The 18,379-nt window shown below is 39.6% G+C and overlaps 1 protein-coding gene across 4 annotated transcripts in view; it reads left to right on the top strand.

Moving 5' to 3' along the window:
* elmo2 (engulfment and cell motility 2) overlaps positions 1-18,379 on the top strand; it is a 131,296-nt gene that overhangs the window by 20,334 nt on the left and 92,583 nt on the right. For 2 of the 4 annotated variants that reach the window (XM_052100927.1, XM_052100926.1), the window contains exons 2-5: positions 1,689-1,780; positions 13,819-13,859; positions 17,024-17,096; positions 17,457-17,507. In XM_052100927.1, coding sequence (XP_051956887.1) covers positions 1,703-1,780; positions 13,819-13,859; positions 17,024-17,096; positions 17,457-17,507 — 243 coding nt within the window. In that variant the 5' untranslated portion in view covers positions 1,689-1,702. The remainder of the gene's footprint in view (positions 1-1,688; positions 1,781-13,818; positions 13,860-17,023; positions 17,097-17,456; positions 17,508-18,379) is intronic. The other 2 variants (XM_052100928.1, XM_052100929.1) reach the window with 2 other exon arrangements.

Raw genomic sequence — 18,379 nt, 5'->3', positions numbered from 1 at the left:
AAGTCTTCAGTGTCCTGCCTCAACAACTACCGTGCCGTCGCACTCACACTCATCATCATGAAGTGCTTCAAGAGGCTTGTCTTGAGGCACATTAAGACCCAGCTGCCCCCCTCACTAGATCCACTGCAGTTTGCGTATCGTCCAAACTGTTCAACAGACGATGCCATCGCCACCACCCTCCATCTGGCCCTCACCCACCTAGATAAAAAAGACTCATACGTTCGAATGCTGTTCATAGACTTCAGCTCAGCATTCAACACAATCATTCCCCAGAACGTTATTGGAAAGCTGAACCTGCTGTGCCTAGACACCTCCCTCTGCAACTGGATCCTGGACTTCCTGACTGGGAGACCTCAGTCAGTCTGGATCGGGAACAGCATCTCCACCACCACCACACAGAGCACTGGGGCCCCCATGGCTGTGTGCTCAGTCCACTGCTGTTCACTCTGCTGACTCACAACTGTGGCGATGCACAGCTCGAATCACATCATCAAGTTTGCCGATGACACGACTGTGGTGGGTCTCATCAGCAAGAACGACGAGTCAGCATACAGAGAGGAGGTGCAGCGGCTGACGAACTGGTGTAGAGCCAACAACCTGTCTCTGAATGTCGACAAAACAAAAGAGATGGTTGTTGACTTTAGGAGAGCACAGAGTGACCACTCTCCACTGAACATCAACGGCTCCTCTGTGGAGATCGTCAAGAGCACCAAATTCCTTGGTGTTCACCTGGTGGAGAACCTCCCCTGGTCCCTCAACACCAGCTCTATTACCAAGAAAGCCCAACAGCATCTCTACTTTCTTCGAAGGCTGAGGAAAGCACATCTCCCACCCCCATCCTCACTACATTCTAAAGAGGGACTATTGAGAGCATCCTGAGCAGCTGCATCACTGCCTGGTTTGGGACTTGCACCGTTTTGGACCGCAAAGCCCTGCAGAGGATAGTGAGGACAGCTGAGAAGATCATCGGGGTCTCTCTTCCCTCCATCAAAGACATTTACAAAAAACACTACCAGCATTGTGGATGACCCTACACACCCCTCACACAAATTATTCACCCTCCAGCAAGTGGTACCAAAGCATTCGGGCCCTCACTCCTCAATACTCAGAGACTGGTTTGACACACACACACATATGAGTTGCATTTTAATTTTGTCACTTTATATCTGGCTGCTACCTCAATAACTGCTATGTGCATAGAACAATATCTCATAGTATGTTATGTTTACATTTGGCATTTTTAGAAACTGTCATCTTTTGCACTACTGTGTACTGGTCGGCGCTGCACTGTCTCTTAATGTGTCTATTGTCCTGTTCATTGTTAGTAATTTATTGTACTGTCCCGTACTTTTTGCACACGTTTGCACGTGCACTTTATAAAGGTATGTTATTTAGTCTGTGTAGTCTCATGTGGTTCTGGGTTTTTCCTATGTTGTTTTATGTGGCACCATGGTCCTGGAGGAACGTTGTCTCGATTCGCGGTGTACTGTACTAACTGTATATGGTTGAAACGACAATAAAAACCACTCGACAAAAAATGCCAGTGAAAGCTATGAAATCCCACAAACACTTGTATTTATCATTGTTGGACAAACCAGCTGTTGTTTGACACACAAAACTAGTGTAACATTCCTTTTATATGTCTACAGTACATGTTATATGCAATGTTTGTGTGTTTCACCCATCAGATGGTAATGCTGCCATGCCTCCTCCATCAGATATTGTGAAGGTAGCCATCGAGTGGCCTGGAGCAAATGCTCAACTCATCGAAATCAACCAGGTAGATTTGATTTTTATTATGATTATTTTTATTTATGTTTACAATTTAACAATTTTTTTTTATTAGTATATACATTTATAAAGTATACTATTAGTATTATTTATTAGAGGAGTCCAGGGTTGGTTGGCACACTTCTCATTCTTTGTTGAATATCTCTAGTGGAACAAACGCTAAGATACCCCTGATAATATAGGTGCCCATGAAAGCTTAAAGGGATAGTTCACACAATAATGTAAATTCAGTCATTGTTCACTAACCCCCATGATGCTATAAACCTATATGACTTTTCTTTATTTTTCTTAACACAAAGGGAGGATTTGTGAAAAAAATTGGTGTGCTTAGTGATGTCATACAATGGCAGTTTATAGTGACAACCTCTTCAAGTTTCAAAAGAACACAAATGTATTATGCAGAAGTCTAATAAATTATTCCATGAGACTCATGATTGTTATGAAATCATACGATAATATTTGGTGAGAAACAAACTGAAATCAAATGTATTATTTAATGAAACTGTCCGAATGTTGATCTCCTGTGTGCGTTCATGATAAGGCATGAGAACAACAGTTCACGCAGCCCCAAATTGTTTTGTTTATCTAAAAACAGGTCTACCGCCACAGCAACAGTGAAAAAAGTACACAACAGATCTGCACAAAAACCAGGGAACAGAACTTACTAAACATGTTTGAAGAGTTTATAGTCGAAGAATTTATGCATTTCTTTGCCCTGCCTTGGAAATCAAATAGAAACTTAGAGGAGGCTACAGGCAGCCACATTCCCACCATGTGCAAATCTGACGGTTCATTTTATCGATCGCTTGTTTTCTATTTTCGACATCGTGCAGGTAACTCTGTCCAATGAGAACTGGCACTGGTTGAAATATTTTTCATAAATTTCTGTTTCATTGAGAACTTAAAAAAATAAGGCTGGACATTGAAATGCATCTATTCTTTAGACATGTTTAGTAAGTTCTGTTCACTGGTTTTTGTGCAACTGTGTTGTGTTCTTTTGTCACTGTGGTGGAACTGTTTTATATAAATAAATCTAGTTTTCGCTTGAACCCCCCAATGTCGTGAGGGGGCTGTGTGAACTGTTGCTCTCATGCTCAATCATAACCCGCACAAGATGGTCAATGGTCGGTCTCAAGTTTTGCTAAATAATACATTCGATTTTGGTTTGTTTCTCACCAAACCTAATTGTCTGCTTTCATAACAATCATGAGTCTCATGAAAAATCTATTAGACTTCTGAATTATACTTTTGACGCTTGAAGAGGTTGTCACCATAAACTGCTATTGTATGACATCACTGAGCACACCATTTTTCACACTTTCTCCCTTTGTGTTAAGAAAAATAAAGGAAGTCATATAGGGTTATTACAACACAGGGGGGATTAAACAATGGCTGAATTAAAATTTTTGGTTCAACATTTTATTTTAAAGCTGGACAACAAAATACGTGTTTGTCTTCGATCATTAAAATGAGTAATGATTACGTAATTAATATGATTATGATTAATACATGATTCATTTATCATTTGAAATTAATATGATTACTTACAGTATGTTCTTGTTTTAATATATTAATCTTTATATAAACTTAAAGGGATAATTCACCCAAAAAGGAAAATTCAGTCATGGTTTACTCCTTGTTATTCCTTGTTATTACCCCTCATGACTTCCTTACTTTTTCTTAACACAAAGGTAGACATTTTTAAAGAAATGTGTGCTCAGTGATGTTATTCAATGGTAGTTTATGGTGACCACCTCTTCAAGCTTCAGAAAGGATGCAAATGTGTAATTCAGAAGTCTTATAGAATTGTTGTATATGACTCATGCCTTTTTCTGTTGGCATACGAAAAGGTTTGCTGAGTAACAAACCGAAATCGAATATATTATTTTGTAAATCTTTTCACCTTTTCACTAACTTATCTCATGGCGTGTTCATGAGTGTACATGAGAGAAACCGAATACACAGCCTCTGCTCAAGCAAAACTCTTTTTGATTATCTGAAAAAGGTCCACCACAATTATGGTAACAACAAAACACAATTGCACACAAACCAGAGAACAGAACTTACAGTACATGTTTGAAGAGTTTAAAGTTTAAAGAGTTTACCGTAATAACTTTAAAGTCATTCATTTCTATGGCCAGTTTCATTTGTTTGAACCTGAGTGCTCTGAAATCAACAATGACTGGATCTTTTTTTTTGGGTAATATGTGTATGTTTAATAGGCCTAATAATAATAAAAATGATAAAAATGATGTGTGTGTAATACACGTGTGTGTGTGTGGTGGGGGGGGGGGGCATTTTTATGTTACAAGGGTATTATGCTATAAATGTGGTTTATGAGGACATTTCTAGTGTCCCCATAATTTAAATAGCTTAAAATACATATTGAAAATGTAAAAATGCAGAACGTTTTTTGTGAGGGTTAGATTTAGGGGCTGTGTTAAGTTTAGAGGATAGAATCTATAGTTTGTACAGTATAAAAATCATTATGGCTATGGAAAGTCCTTATAATGATAGGTAGACCAACATATGTGTGTGTGTGTGTGTGTGTGTGTGTGTGTGTGTGTGGATGTATAGAGTTTATGAAGGGCATGAGACGTTGTGTCCCTCCTGCCACAACACTGAACCAACCGCTGAATTGGCCTGGTCTTTGGCTCGGCTCCTCAGTGCGATACCTGATGTGCGTTTGCAGTGTCACTCCTTTTATACCCGTATGTCCGGGGGAGTGGCATGCAAATTCCACACACCAATTTCCATTGGCATTTTCTCAAGATCACAAATGTCTGGGCTCCCCAGGAGTGACCCCTAGTGTCAACTCACCTCCATCAGGGAACGGAGGTTACGTCAGTAACCAAGACATTTCTAAGTGTTTTCCTGAAGCATCTCTGCATATTTTAGATGTTCCTGCTCTTTCTACTGAAAGAAAAATTGCAGTCTTTGCTATGCAGTATAATTTATGGCCCCAAGACAGCACAACAAAGCACATATCATGATTTTGGGTCCTTGCTGGCCAGTGACATTGATTGTGGAATGCAGACCTATGACCCTTATTCTTTTTTGTTGATATTGAATTCACTGTAGATCTGCTCACATTAGGCCAAGCTCTCTGTCTCAAAGAGACTGTGATTCATAACATGATCAGTTATTAGTGGCACTAATAATTCATACTAATAAATATAATACATAATATTAAAAGTAATTATATAACAAATCATACCACTAATAATTAACAATCACCAATCAATTATTAATGGCTCCCAAATAATTTTAACCCGACTTCTGCCTTTGCTCTCCTCTTCCACCCTACTGTCCTCGACCTCTTTGCTTACCATCATTACACAATCTTCAATTGCTCTTTCTTTAATTCATTGAATGCCCTCCAGTGAAAGAAAGAGTTTAGAAAACCTTCCCCTTTCCTCATCACATATTCTCTTTTTGCTCTTTCTGTACCCACACTACCTCTTCTCATTCTTACCTCTTCTTCATCCTATTCTGTCTCTACTTCCTCATTGTTTGTTTACTCTGTTTTCGCATTTGACCCCTTTCATTGATAACAAATTCATGACAGTTGTGTAAACAATTTATTAAATTGCATTTTCTTATTGCATCCGATTACATAGTTTATTTTGCTTTAAAAATGTAATTAATTTATTGAAACACGAAAAACTTAAACCAAAAATATTTCTGAATTCAAATTGCACTTCTAATGAAATGAAAAAGCAATTGAAATAATGAAGTGGTCAAGAAATCTTATATAACCACCCTTTCATTTGCCGTCATGAAAGTATCCATCAACAACAGGTGGAAAATTACTAATACAAATTAAGATCTAAAGACCGTTATATATGTATAATAATAAAAAATATATTATTTAGGTTCAAGGTGAAGTTATTTAGATTGTATACACATGTATAAGCTATAAAGTGAATCTGCAGATTTTACAATGTATGTAAAGCACAGACTGCCCTGTGAAAATATCTAATTACATCGTCCTGTCGCCTAGCCCTAGTGGACCGTAAATTAGCTCTTGTTGTACATGAGAATTTAATTATATTGAGAAGAGGTTATGATATTACAGGAAACCTCTTGCATTAGCTTTAGTGGGTATATGTTGTAGCATACATGTTGTTGGTTTTGATGCTTTATCAAGCTTTGTATCTTGACCTATAACAGTGAAGTACTGAAGTTGCAAGTAAGGAATGATAGGAGATACTGTCTTCTGAATTGCTATGGCAGACTGTTGCATAATTCCATAGTCTGATAGTCTTTGATTTTATCCATGTATTAAAATATTGCAAATGTGTAAATGGAAGCTGCCAGACAGACAGATGTCCTCTAGCAACACTCCATTTGCCCAAGCCCAGGAGGTCATGCTTCGTGTGGAATAAGCCGAAACACATGGGGCAATGTACACCCTGCGAATCGTAAGCGAGCGCAATGGCATCAACAACCCAATGATAAAGTCTTTGTATGTGGATGGCCAAACATTTGCATGGTCTCCAGAACAGACAAAGAGCTGATCAGACATCCTGAATTGACTCAGTCAATATGCATGTGCTACGCCCTTACAGGACAAAGCATATGCAGTCGCTTAGCCTCATACTATGCTAGCAAGGTGAAAACCTGAGCCTTGAAGGGAGTGGCCAATACTTGGGGAGCATAAGCTTCTGTGGGCTTGAGGATGGCTTTTGACAAGATTAGTCTGAACTCTTAAGCAAGAGTATTTGAACTACAAGTGATTCACACTTCAGTATAACGTAATAACTTAATTACTTGCATCACATCTCTGACATTTAATGCCAAGGCTTTTTTGCACTATCATACTGTTCTATGTGTGTATTATATCTTACCATATTGCTGCTAATGTTAATGTACCACTGTTACTCAGTATGTGATGTAATTTCCATACGTGTACAGTATATACAGCACTATATATTGTACAATTTATGTACATACAGTATTTACTGTATATTGTATTTACTTTACTGTATGTCTACTCATTGTCTGTTTGTGGATATTGCTAAATTTATGTTATTGCTCTGTGAGAAGCTCCCAAGTACAGGGCTCAGACAGGGCTCCAGACAGGGCTCCAGACAGGGCTCCAGACAGGGCTCCAGACAAAGAAAATTACTAAGGAGCCATTGGCTCCTAAACTGAAACATTAAGGAGTCAAATGGCTGTTTTTAGTCACCAAATCACAGAATTGCTCGATTTAGACAGAAAGCAGAAGAAAAGGAAGACAGCTGATAAACAGTTTAATAAACAGTATACAAAATATAATGGAGAAGATAAGTTTGTATTCCCTTTTGTCTCATACAATTTCACACCCTTTTCATAATTTATACAAATATAAAATATAAAAGTTTTTTTTTAATACCGCTCTTCACAATCTACATTACACATAATTTCATAGAGTGTAGTATGCTAATAGTAGTTTGTTGTCTTCTTGAGCATCAGTGAATGTTTGCACCTTTTGTAATAGTTATGAACAAGTCCCTCAAATGTCAAAAGCTTGATCTCATATATATATATATATATATATATATATATATATATATATATATAAACTTTGCAAAAATAGAAATGTCCCTTTTTCAGCACACTGTATTTTAAAGATAATTTTGTAAAAATCCAAATAGTCTGGAGTTCCATGCTTGTTCAATGAACAATAAACAATTAATGAACATGCACCTGTGGAATGGTCATTAAGACACTAACAGCTTATAGACAGTAGGCAATTAAGGTTCTAAAAATTTAGGACACTAAAGAGACCTTTCTACTGACTCTGGAGAAACACCAAAAGAAAGATGCCCAGGGTCCCTGCTCATCTGTGTGAACGTGCCTTAGGCATGCTGCCTGGAGGAATGAGGACTGCAGATGTGGCCAGGGCAATAAATTGCTATATCAGTACTGTGAGATGCCTAAGACAGCGCTACAGGGAAACAGGAAGGACAGCTGATTGTTCTCGCAGTGGCAGACCATGTGTAACAACACCTGCACAGGGTCGTACATCCGAATATCACACCTGCGGGAAAGATACAGGATGGCAACAACAATTGCCCGAGTTACACCAGGAATGCACAATCCCTTTATCAGTGCTCAGACTGTCTACAATATGCTGAGAGTGGCAGGTCCTTACCAGACATCACTGGCAACAATGTCAACTATGGGCACAAACCCATCTTCGCTGGACCAGACAAGTCTGGCAAAAAGTGCTCTTCACTGACAAGTCACGGTTTTGTCTCACCATGGGTGATGGTCGGACTCACTGTTATCATAGAAGGAATGAGCGTTACACCAAGGCCTGTACTCTGGAGAGGGATCGATTTGGAGGTGGAGGGTCCATCATGGTCTGGGGCGGTGTGTCACAGCATCATCGGACTGAGCTTGTTGTCATTGCAGGCAATCTCAACGCTATCCGTTACAGGGTAGATATTCTCCTCCCTCATGTGGTACCCTTCCTGCAGGCTCATCCTGACATGAACCTCCAGCATGACAATGCCAGCTATACTGCTCATTCTTTGCATGATTTCCTGCAAGACAGGAATGTCAATGTTCTTCCTTGGCCAGCGAAGAGCCCTGATCTCAATCCCATTGAGCACGTCTGGGACCTGTTGGATCGGAGGGTGAGGGCTTGGGCCATTCCCCCCAGAAATGTCTGGGAAGTTGCAAGTGCCTTGAAAGTGTGCCTCGGAAGAGTGAGGTAACCTCTCACAGCAAGAACTGACAAATCTGGTGCAGTCCATGAGGAGGAGATGCACTACAGTACTTAATGCAGCTGGTGGCCACACCAGATACTGACTGTTACCCCCCTATGTTCAGGGACACATTATTCCATTTCTGTTTGTCACATGTTTGTTCAGTTTATGTCTTAGTTTTTTTTTAAATCTCTTTATGTTCGTACAAATATTTACACATTAAGTTTGCTGAAAATAAAAGCAGTTGAAATTGAGAGTACATATATATATATATATACACAGTGTATAAATTGTTTTCTAATATTGCCTTAGTCATTTACTGTAACCAGATGGCCCAGACTACAAGTGTACAAATTGAATGAAATTCCAGATGCAGTTTAATGTGCTGCTCCAATCCCAGTCAATAATTACCAGGAGATAAAAGTGGTACACAATACAGGATTTTAATTATAAAGAAGCCTGAAATACACATGGGACTCTTATTTTGAAATGTCTGCACTCCCAGTTGTGAGCTCACTGATGGCTGGTTAGCTGAGAAAGTGAATTTGATTCAAACTGCTAACCTGAGCTCCTGAGTTCAGGTTAGAAAAAGATCTGGGTCAAAAGTGTCATATGGTCACAAATCTCGTGCTGGGTTTGTTGTTGTTGTGTGCGGTTCAGTGAGCTCGTCACCACAACAGAACGGGTGAAGAGCGGTGCAAGGCACACTGGGGCGTGTTCTATAGATGTATTCAATAACTCACAAGATGATATCTGAGAAAACCGCATATGAACGCAAACTCCTCTTTCACCAATGGCGACTAGATTTTAAATGTAAGTTAATAAATATTTTTTTGTCGCATTTGCAACCATTTAAGTTGCAGTCTGGAGCCATGCAAGTAAGAATTTTATATGCTTTTACTTGACTTGAATAAATGCTTTTACTTGACTTGAAGCTCCCCATATGTTTGACTGAAGCCAAAGCGAGTAGCAACACAGTCTTCAAGGAGAGTATGTGTAAGCTTACCACATCTAATGGCTCAAGTGGGGAACCAATAAGCACATTTAATACCAGTGATAAGTCCCAGACTAGGACGGTAGCAGGGCGAGAGGGCCTTATCTGTCTCCTTGCAAAAATGGACTGACCAATGAGTGTTTGCCCACTGACAAATCATCTAGAGGGTCATTTCCCATCGCTATGGCAGCCAGATACAGTTTAATCGTGGATGGAGAGAGTCCTGCAACCAAGCGCTCTTGCAAAAAACGGAGCACCGCCAGCACAGGGAAGTGTGCTAGGTCTTCACCTTTGTAGGAACGTTACCTGTAGGATGGTGTCGAGCTCTGGCTGCAAAATCCCCTGAGTGTTAGACATGCCCCTTTCAGGGCTCTCCACAGTTCTAGCTGAGGATGCCATATCGTCCCTCAAGTTTGCAAATCTCTCCTCAAGGGAAATTTGCACAGGGGAGCATCCAACAGCTCTAACAGCTCCGGAAACCAAGAGTGGCCGGGCCACTCCGGCGTAACCAGCAGCACGGTTTACTTGTGTTCCCAAACCTTACAAAGAATTTGGTGTAGTAAGCAGAGAGGAGGGAACGCATACTTGCGTTTCGCTGGCCATTTGTGTGCTAGGGTGTCCAAGCCCAGCAGAGCTTGAATCACCTCCCAAATCTTCTGAACTGTCTGAAGATGAAGTCTCCTTTCCCCTGATCTGACTCCCTGACACGAGAGCAAGTCTGCCCGACATTTTAGGTGATTGGGAATCACCTGTATCGACAGGTGACAATCCAACATCTGGCGTGAACATGCCAGATCCCTCTTGGCGATTTATGTAAGCTACAACCGCAGTGCTGGCCGTACGAACCAGAACGTGAAAGCCATGCACGTCTGCCTGAAAAGCTCTCAGAGCCAAGAGAACTGCTAGCAGTTCCCGGTGATTTATGTGCCATGTAATTTGCATACCTGTCCAGGTGCCAAAAGCCAGATGATCGTTGCATAGGGCTCCTGAACCTGAGTTAGACGCATCCATTGTGACAACTTAGCGTCTGGCCACTTGGCTGAGCACAAAGACCTTCTGATAAAAAGCATGGCTAGACAGCGGATTGTTGACTCTGCACTAGAGAGGCCACTTGTTTAACAAACCCAGAGGGGTGATGGCTAGTTAATTGGGGCTAGGTGCCAAAGAAATGGACAAAAATGTCCTTGAAATTCAAAATAAGGGGTACAAAATGTAATGTAACCAAATGCTACAATTTACTTAATGTTAATATGTTAGTTAATCTGGATATGTTATACAAAACTGTATAAATAATAAAATAATACTTATACAGAACATTAACCACTTTTACCGCGTGAATCATATATCTGACTGAACACTGTGTGAAATGTTTATGTTTGTCTTGTTTTATTTATTTGGCATGAAAGACTTGATAACAGTTTTGGTTAAACTCATTCCAAATCTGGAGAAATGTTGTCATCTCCAACAACTATTGCTTGAACCTTGTCAGCACTGAAGAATAGACTGAATGCAAGCATTGGTCAAACGCACCGACATGGTCACAGAGTTGAGTCATTCCCAAGAAAGAAACCTGCTGAATTAGCACCAAGACCCTCTTCGGCCAATTGACTTTAAGGCCCAATTGGTCCAAGTGTGTATGCAACAGGTCCCCGTACTTGCAAGCCAGTTCCTCCAATTGTGCTAATTGTACCAACCAAAGGTAGTTAAACACAAGTATTCCACTCAGCCTCAACAGAGCGAGCGCCACATCAGCACATTTGGTAAACGTGCGAGGAGCCAAGGATAAGCCGATGGTCAGGACTCTGAACTGGTATGCTATCCCCAGAAGGAGAATTTAAAGAATGGCATGTGGTTTGGGGCTATTTGTACATGAAAGAATGTATCCTTTAGGTCTGTTGACACAAACCAGTCAAATGGAAAGACATGAGACAAAAAACTGAGATTTCTCGAGTGTCCGTTTCAAGCGCCTCAAGTCCAGTATGAGTTGTATCCTTCTTGGCGGCCAGAAATGAACAGCTGTAGAAGACTTTGTGCTCTTCACGCAGAGCCGTGCTCAATACATGGCTGAAAACCCCCGGAAGGCCACGCCACACGTCTGCCTAAAGTGCTAGTTACTGTGCTAAGTGCTGTAGTGCTAAGTGCTAAGTGCTGAGCTACCCAGGGGGGCCTGGGTAGCTCAGCAAGTAAAGCTTGCTGACTACCACTCCTGGAGTCGCAAGTTCAAATCCAGGGCATGCTGAGTGACTCCATTCAGGCTTCCTTAGCAACCAATTGGCCTGGTTGCTAGGGTGGGTAGTGTCACGTTGGGTTAACGTCCTCGTGGTCGATGTAATGTGGTTCTCGCTCTTGGTGGGGCACTTGGCGAGTTGTGTGTGGATGCTGCAGAGAATAGCTTGAAGCCTCCACACACACTACATCTCTGCAATAACGCGCTTAACAAGCCAAGTGTTAAGATGCATTGATTGGCTGTCTCAAATGTGGAGGTAACTGAGATTCATCCTCCACCACCTGAATTGAGGCAAGTCACTACGCCACCACAATGACTTAGAGCGCATTGGGAATTGGACATGCCAAATTGCGGAGAAAAGAAAAACAATAAAAAACAAAAAGTTCTAGTTGGCACAGGGACTCTTCTGTGACTGCAGCGTCGGAACACTGTCCACCTTTGGGGGTGTTGCCGAGCTGGTATTGGGCCACGTGCAATGGCAACAAGGTTTGAGAACTTCATTGGAACGTGGAAAACTTATGAAATGCTGCCAGCAGAAACACAACCAATTACAAGACTGGATTGATGTTCTCGATCCCAGCATGGAATGGCAGAGAGCGGGAGAGAATAGATTTGGGTACATGGAAGAGTGTTGCAGGCCTTTCTGGGAGCCGGAATAGAGTGTTCCGTAGGCTTTAGACCATGTTTCAATGTCCTCAGATAATCGGGAATTCTGGCTATGCCCAGAAGGAGGTCTTACGCTGGGACAAGAGCCAGGGAGCACAATTTTGCATTTTCGCCATGTCCATTGTGGTCTCACTGCCAACTCAGTCTACATCTTCTTGGGGAGATTTTGAGTATCAGGAGGACTTTGCTATATGGGATGCTGCCAAGAGGAAGAGCACGAGTGAACCGTCTATGCTACAACACCACCTCACATTGGCAAGATGTGCTTGTAGGCAACCAGCTGCTTCTTGAACATCTGAAATTTCACTGTGAAAGCACTCATAACCAAAGAGTCCCTGCTGCAACACCAGAGCATCGAGCAAAGGAGTCTTGTCCTTGTCAAGTATTTCTGACAAGTTCAGCCAGAGGTGACTCTCAACGAATACTAGCTTCTCCCCATAGACCTGACAAAAGGCTGGGTAGAAATCTTGGCTGGCCGGTCCTTCAGATCCATGGCACAATGCACCTCTTTGAAGGGCCACTTTTGTCCATGTCTTTTAACAGGTCTGCCTGGTAGACCTGCAAGACTGCAGTGGTGTGCTAGACCGAATCAGCCAGGCCCGCCACAGCATAAGCCATACCAACTAATGAGGACGTGAGCCTACATGGCTTGGATTGATGAATCTGCTTAGATTTCCAAGCCAGTGCAGAAGAAAAGGAGCACAAGTGGGCCGCACAGCCTCTTCGACTGGTGGAAGCTCTGAATAGCCTCTCTGCGCATCGCATTCAAGCAATGTAAATGGTGCTGCACCGGAGCCATGCACTTGTGCAAGGTAGGGAGATGCCATGTCTTAACTAGATGTTCATGCAGCTCGAGAAAGAATGGCACTATGACTTTGAGTTGCATCAACTCTGGTGTATCAGGCATGGGCCATTCGAGCTTAAGTTTCTCAAACAACCTAGTGAAAACCGCCATTAACTTCATCAGAGTCTATTCTCACTCAGTTTTCCATCCTGCAGTGGTAAATACTAGCAGGCCTGTCAGCCGAGTGTGACCAGTTCTAATTGTCAGAAGCCTTCAAAGGTATAGCATCTCTCTCATTATCATTTCCACTGAACATAACATGTGCGCCAATAGTGGGCAAACTGAACATGACAGAGCTGCTTGAAATGGAGAATTGCGAAGCCTGAGCCAATGACAAATCAACCGCTAACTCTCTGTGCTCTGTATCTCGTTCTCACTTACCTTTCTCATACGTACTTACCATGGTGTTTTGGCAGTAAATGGTTACCATGGTACAATCTTATAAGAGTTTTCATTTTGACATTCAGTACTAAACTATTACTAGTATAGTTATGACTACAGGCAAGTGGGTTTACATTTTTTGTGTTCTTGTTAGTTCACATTCAACACTCTATGACAGCAGTAAGTTTTTAATGTGTTTGTGTGCTTTTTATTGCAGAAGAAACCACTGTCGTCCATCATTAGAGAAGTGTGTGATGGGTAAGTCTCATCTTAGATAGTAAAAGCTGTCATGTATCATAAGATAGCATAGCATAAGTATATAAAAATAAAAATTTCCAACATTATTTTGAATGTCGATGTACTAAAATAAAATATTTGATGTCATGAGTGTACCTTCATTTAATATAACTATTATCTTGAATGGCCATGGAACATGAAGCAACGTGATAACAATTTTACCTGGTCACAAAAAGTAGTCCGTTAAATTACCTTATGAAATTTCCCCTTTTGCTGACCCTTTATGCTTCGCAGAGCTAATGTGTGCTTCTAAATCACTTGGACCTTTATTAGCAACTGACACATAAGTGCCAGCTTTACATGTCATATATTCTGCTTCCCACGGATCTCGACCTGGATGAAAGCATGGGAATTTTTTGTGCACATCTTCTGTAAATTTCTTTTGTATGGGCATTGTTTTCACTCAGCTGCCATTTGCTGCTACTGTCAAGCAACTGTTTGATGCAGCTCTTCACGCATTCGCGGATAGATTGGCAGGCAGGAATTTGGCCAATAGTTGCTGCTAGCCTCTTATAATCGACCTATTGTTGTGTGTAAAGGCGGGACTTACAAAGAGGGGTTAAAGCAATGCAGATATGCGTGCACACAATATAAAGTATTAGACCAGATACACATCATAATGCAACTAAAGCCGAATCCCGGACATTTTTGCAAATTTAGAAATCCTGGCCGGACGCTTTTTTAAGGTTAGAAAAAAGGACATGTCCAGGAAAAAGAGGATGTATGGTCCCCCTAGTTTATAAACACAATGTAGCCGAGACACTCCAAAAGCGTCCTCCTGATGCAGGTGTATATTTACACATTCTTATACAAGCCCTTTTAATAAATCTCGGACTGATTGACAAATTCAATTGCAAAATGGATTGCTGTGAACTTTAGGCCAATAATATGTTTATGTTCAATAATATGGAAATAAACTATATATTGCATTCTAAAGCTACTTTTTGTGTAGCTTTTTTAATGCTTAACTTTTGTGCCTAAAAAATGTAATCCATTTTAATTTGCTTATTTTATATATATATTATTTAGAATTATTTAAATATAGCTATTTATTATTTAATTATTATATATTTAAATATTTTTATGTAAGGGGCTTTCTCAGCCAATATTTATGTAAGCAATTAATTGCGATTAATTAGATTAATGAATCGTCATACAATTAATTTGATTAAACATTTTAATCGATTGACAGCCCTAATAAAAAATTTTTTTTTTGCAACATGCAGAACACTGTCAATGATTCACTTCATATGGTACCTGTACTAGACATTATGTCAACAAGGTGTTTTCAGTTTGCCAGATCAGGATAAGGTTTGAGGATTTGCATCGTCTAGAGCAGGGGTCGGGTAACAGTTTTTTAACTTTGGAGCCAATTTTTTAATAAGATTTACATTTTTGGTGGATGCATTTTTTCGAAAGAGCCATACCACAAACTAATAATTTACTATTTTCAAAAACAAAGTTTTTCAATCAATTAAAATGTTTATATTGCCCACAGACTAATAAAAAAATAAAAAAAATGCAAACATTTATAGGTAGCATGTTGCAGTATGGAATTGAGTACACGTGTTTGTGCCGGTCTCCGTAAAATTACTTTGCTTTTGGGCTGGGTGATTTGAAAAAAATATTTTAACGTTAATCGCATTTAAAATATTGTGATATCCGATTATATGGTGAATATTTTTGCATGATTGATTTTGCTTTAAAAATTGAAGTAATTTATTGAGACACGAAAAATTAAACAAAAGGCATTCTAAATTCAAATTGCACTTTAAACGAAACGAAAAAGCAATTAAAATAACAAAGTGATTAAAGAATCTTATATATAGCCACCTCCCCAAATACAAACATTTACCATCTCCAACAGCCCCATTAGCCATTGGACGCAAGCATCCGTTATGACATCAGGTGAAAAATTACTTATAGCATACAAATTAAGAATTAAAGACAATTATAACTGTAAAAAAAAATTATAATAATCATCATAATAAATAAGCCTAATAAATTCCCTTGTGTTCCCAAAAAATGCTTATTGTGTTATTATCGAATGTGTTTGTATTGCATTTGTTAATACAGTTTATGCTGCCTAAAGAAAAGAAAATAGAACTCAATTTTAGGTTCAAGGTGAACGTGTCTTGTTTTACTTTAGGATTTAATCATTTTTGTCTTTGTTTCTTTAATACAAAGATACCTGCATATATTACTGAACCAGCAGAATTGTTTTCACAATGTGTAAGAGTGAACTGCTCCATCACAGCACCTCACGAGATGATCGGAGATCATGTGCAGCATTCTCATCTGACAACATTATTCTTCTAAACAGTTTTCAGTTAAATGAAACAGAGAAAAAGGAGTGATAACCCTTTACATTCGCTTGTTTCACAAGACAGGGTTCCGTTGCACACCTCTGAACAAACAACAAATCAGACACTAGCACTGACGGCTTTTCTTTTGTCTGTTCTTAAAAATATAATAAAGTGTGTTTCTTCAAGTCAGTTTTTTTGACTAACAGAATTTCTTGTCATGTGTCACTCCGTGATGTCTTACATGTCACTCACCTTTTGGGGGTAGATGAGCAAAATGCCTCGTGCATGAAATACATTTGGACGAGGAGCTCGTGAACTGGATTGAACCTCGTCACATTTTGCGGGTGGCATGTGCTTGTTTCACACCCTGTCAAATTTCTTGTAATATATCACTCCGAGATGTCTTACAGGTCGCCTTCCACAGTGGCTGGTACATGAGCAAAAAACTCCACATGAAAAATCTGCATTTGGCGGGTGTTCATTTCAAACCTTGTTCACTAGGATTAGGCTGTATGACAAATTCGGAAGAACGAAAACCAAAACTGTCATTGACTTCAAGCTTTGTAATCGCACCGACACTTTCTGTTGGAAAATTATCTCTAGCAAGTTTGAAACATTCATGTTTGGTGAATGGTGAGCCACCCAGCGACCCACTTGATTTTTAACAAAGAGCCACTCGCGAGCCACAGGTTCCCGACCCCTGATCTAGAGTGTTTCTGTAGATTACTGTATTACCCATTACATTTTCATCATAAACACATACACGCTCAATGTAAGCTGAGAGGTAATACGTTTGTTTTTGTGTGTTAATGTTTGTAGTTGGTCTCTGTCGGGTTCAGAGCAGTTTGCTCTGCGTTACGCTGATGGTCCACAGCTTTACATCACTGAACAGGTCAGAAACTAAAATACAGTATTAACAGTCAATATAGAATGACACTACTCATGAGAAATTCTAACACATATTTATTATAAAAGGATAAACAAATGGCAGATAAATGCCTTTTCAGTTGCTCGAATTGGGCAAACATTGTCATAATCTTACATAGTAATGCAAATGCCTATATTGAAAAAGTGTAATTGTTTTTCCTCAGTAAAGAATTTCTCACAGTTCTCACAGTACTGCTGTCCTTTGTACCTGTTTTGGTTTGCTAAGCAAATTGTGTGTCACTGTTAAGGATGTACTGATTAGGAAATAATTATCATCAGATCATACAATTGCTGTAGTAACTTTCTTCAATTTTTTTGTTTCCAGAATCGAGATGATATTAAAAATGGGACCATACTGCGATTAGCCATCTCTCCTGTAAGTCTAACAATATTCACAATATGATAGTTGCTGTTTCACTTCAGTCAAACTATAGCAGGGTTATTTGTTTATTCATGTATGGAAAGGGCATAGAAAATGAGTTCATTTGAGTGTGTTCATTGTAATGTCAGTCTTCATCAGCTGAATCACACAAAATTTTTCAGTATGTTTGTTGAGGATTGTGTAATATCAAAATAACAGTTGATATTACTTAAAGTTCATTCATCACACTGGTAAATCGAGCAAATTGCATTGTAAGATTACAGTATTCAGTAGGGCTGGGTAAAAAAAAAAAATATATATATATATATATATATATATATATATATATATATATATATATATATATATTAGGGCTGTCGATTTAATATTTAATTTTATTTTACAAAAAATAACGCGTAAATTTTTTTAACGCAATTAATCGCATGCCCACGGACCATAATAAGGAAGATTCCTGAGAAATGCAAGCTTGTAATACCACCTGTTTACTCCAGAGGGCAGAAAGTGAAATTTCAGCTGTATGAGCAACTTGCAGTTTATAAAGTGAAGAAAACACTTCAGTAGGTAGAACCATAGACATAATAAATACATAGACGCCCTATTGGCCGCTTTGGAACGTTGCCGCCATTTTGTGGAGGGCAAGACTGCGCTGTAATCAAATGCAAGTAAACGGGTGAGTTGCGGTTTTTCTGGATAAAAACAAAAATAACGTTTACATTTATCAACCGATTTCAGTGGTTCGTACATGGTGTAACGAGTACTTGTCATAAAAGTCGGTTTTAAGAAAATATTTAGATTTTCAGGAAATTTACTTTATAATATAAAATATAAGATAAAACTATATTATAAATCATGTCAACTCATGTCTC

The sequence above is a fragment of the Xyrauchen texanus genome, chromosome 32 (assembly GCF_025860055.1).
Source record: "Xyrauchen texanus isolate HMW12.3.18 chromosome 32, RBS_HiC_50CHRs, whole genome shotgun sequence".
NCBI lineage: Eukaryota > Metazoa > Chordata > Actinopteri > Cypriniformes > Catostomidae > Xyrauchen > Xyrauchen texanus.
Note: the sequence above shows the minus strand (reverse complement) of the source record. Positions and strands in the feature narration are given on the sequence as shown.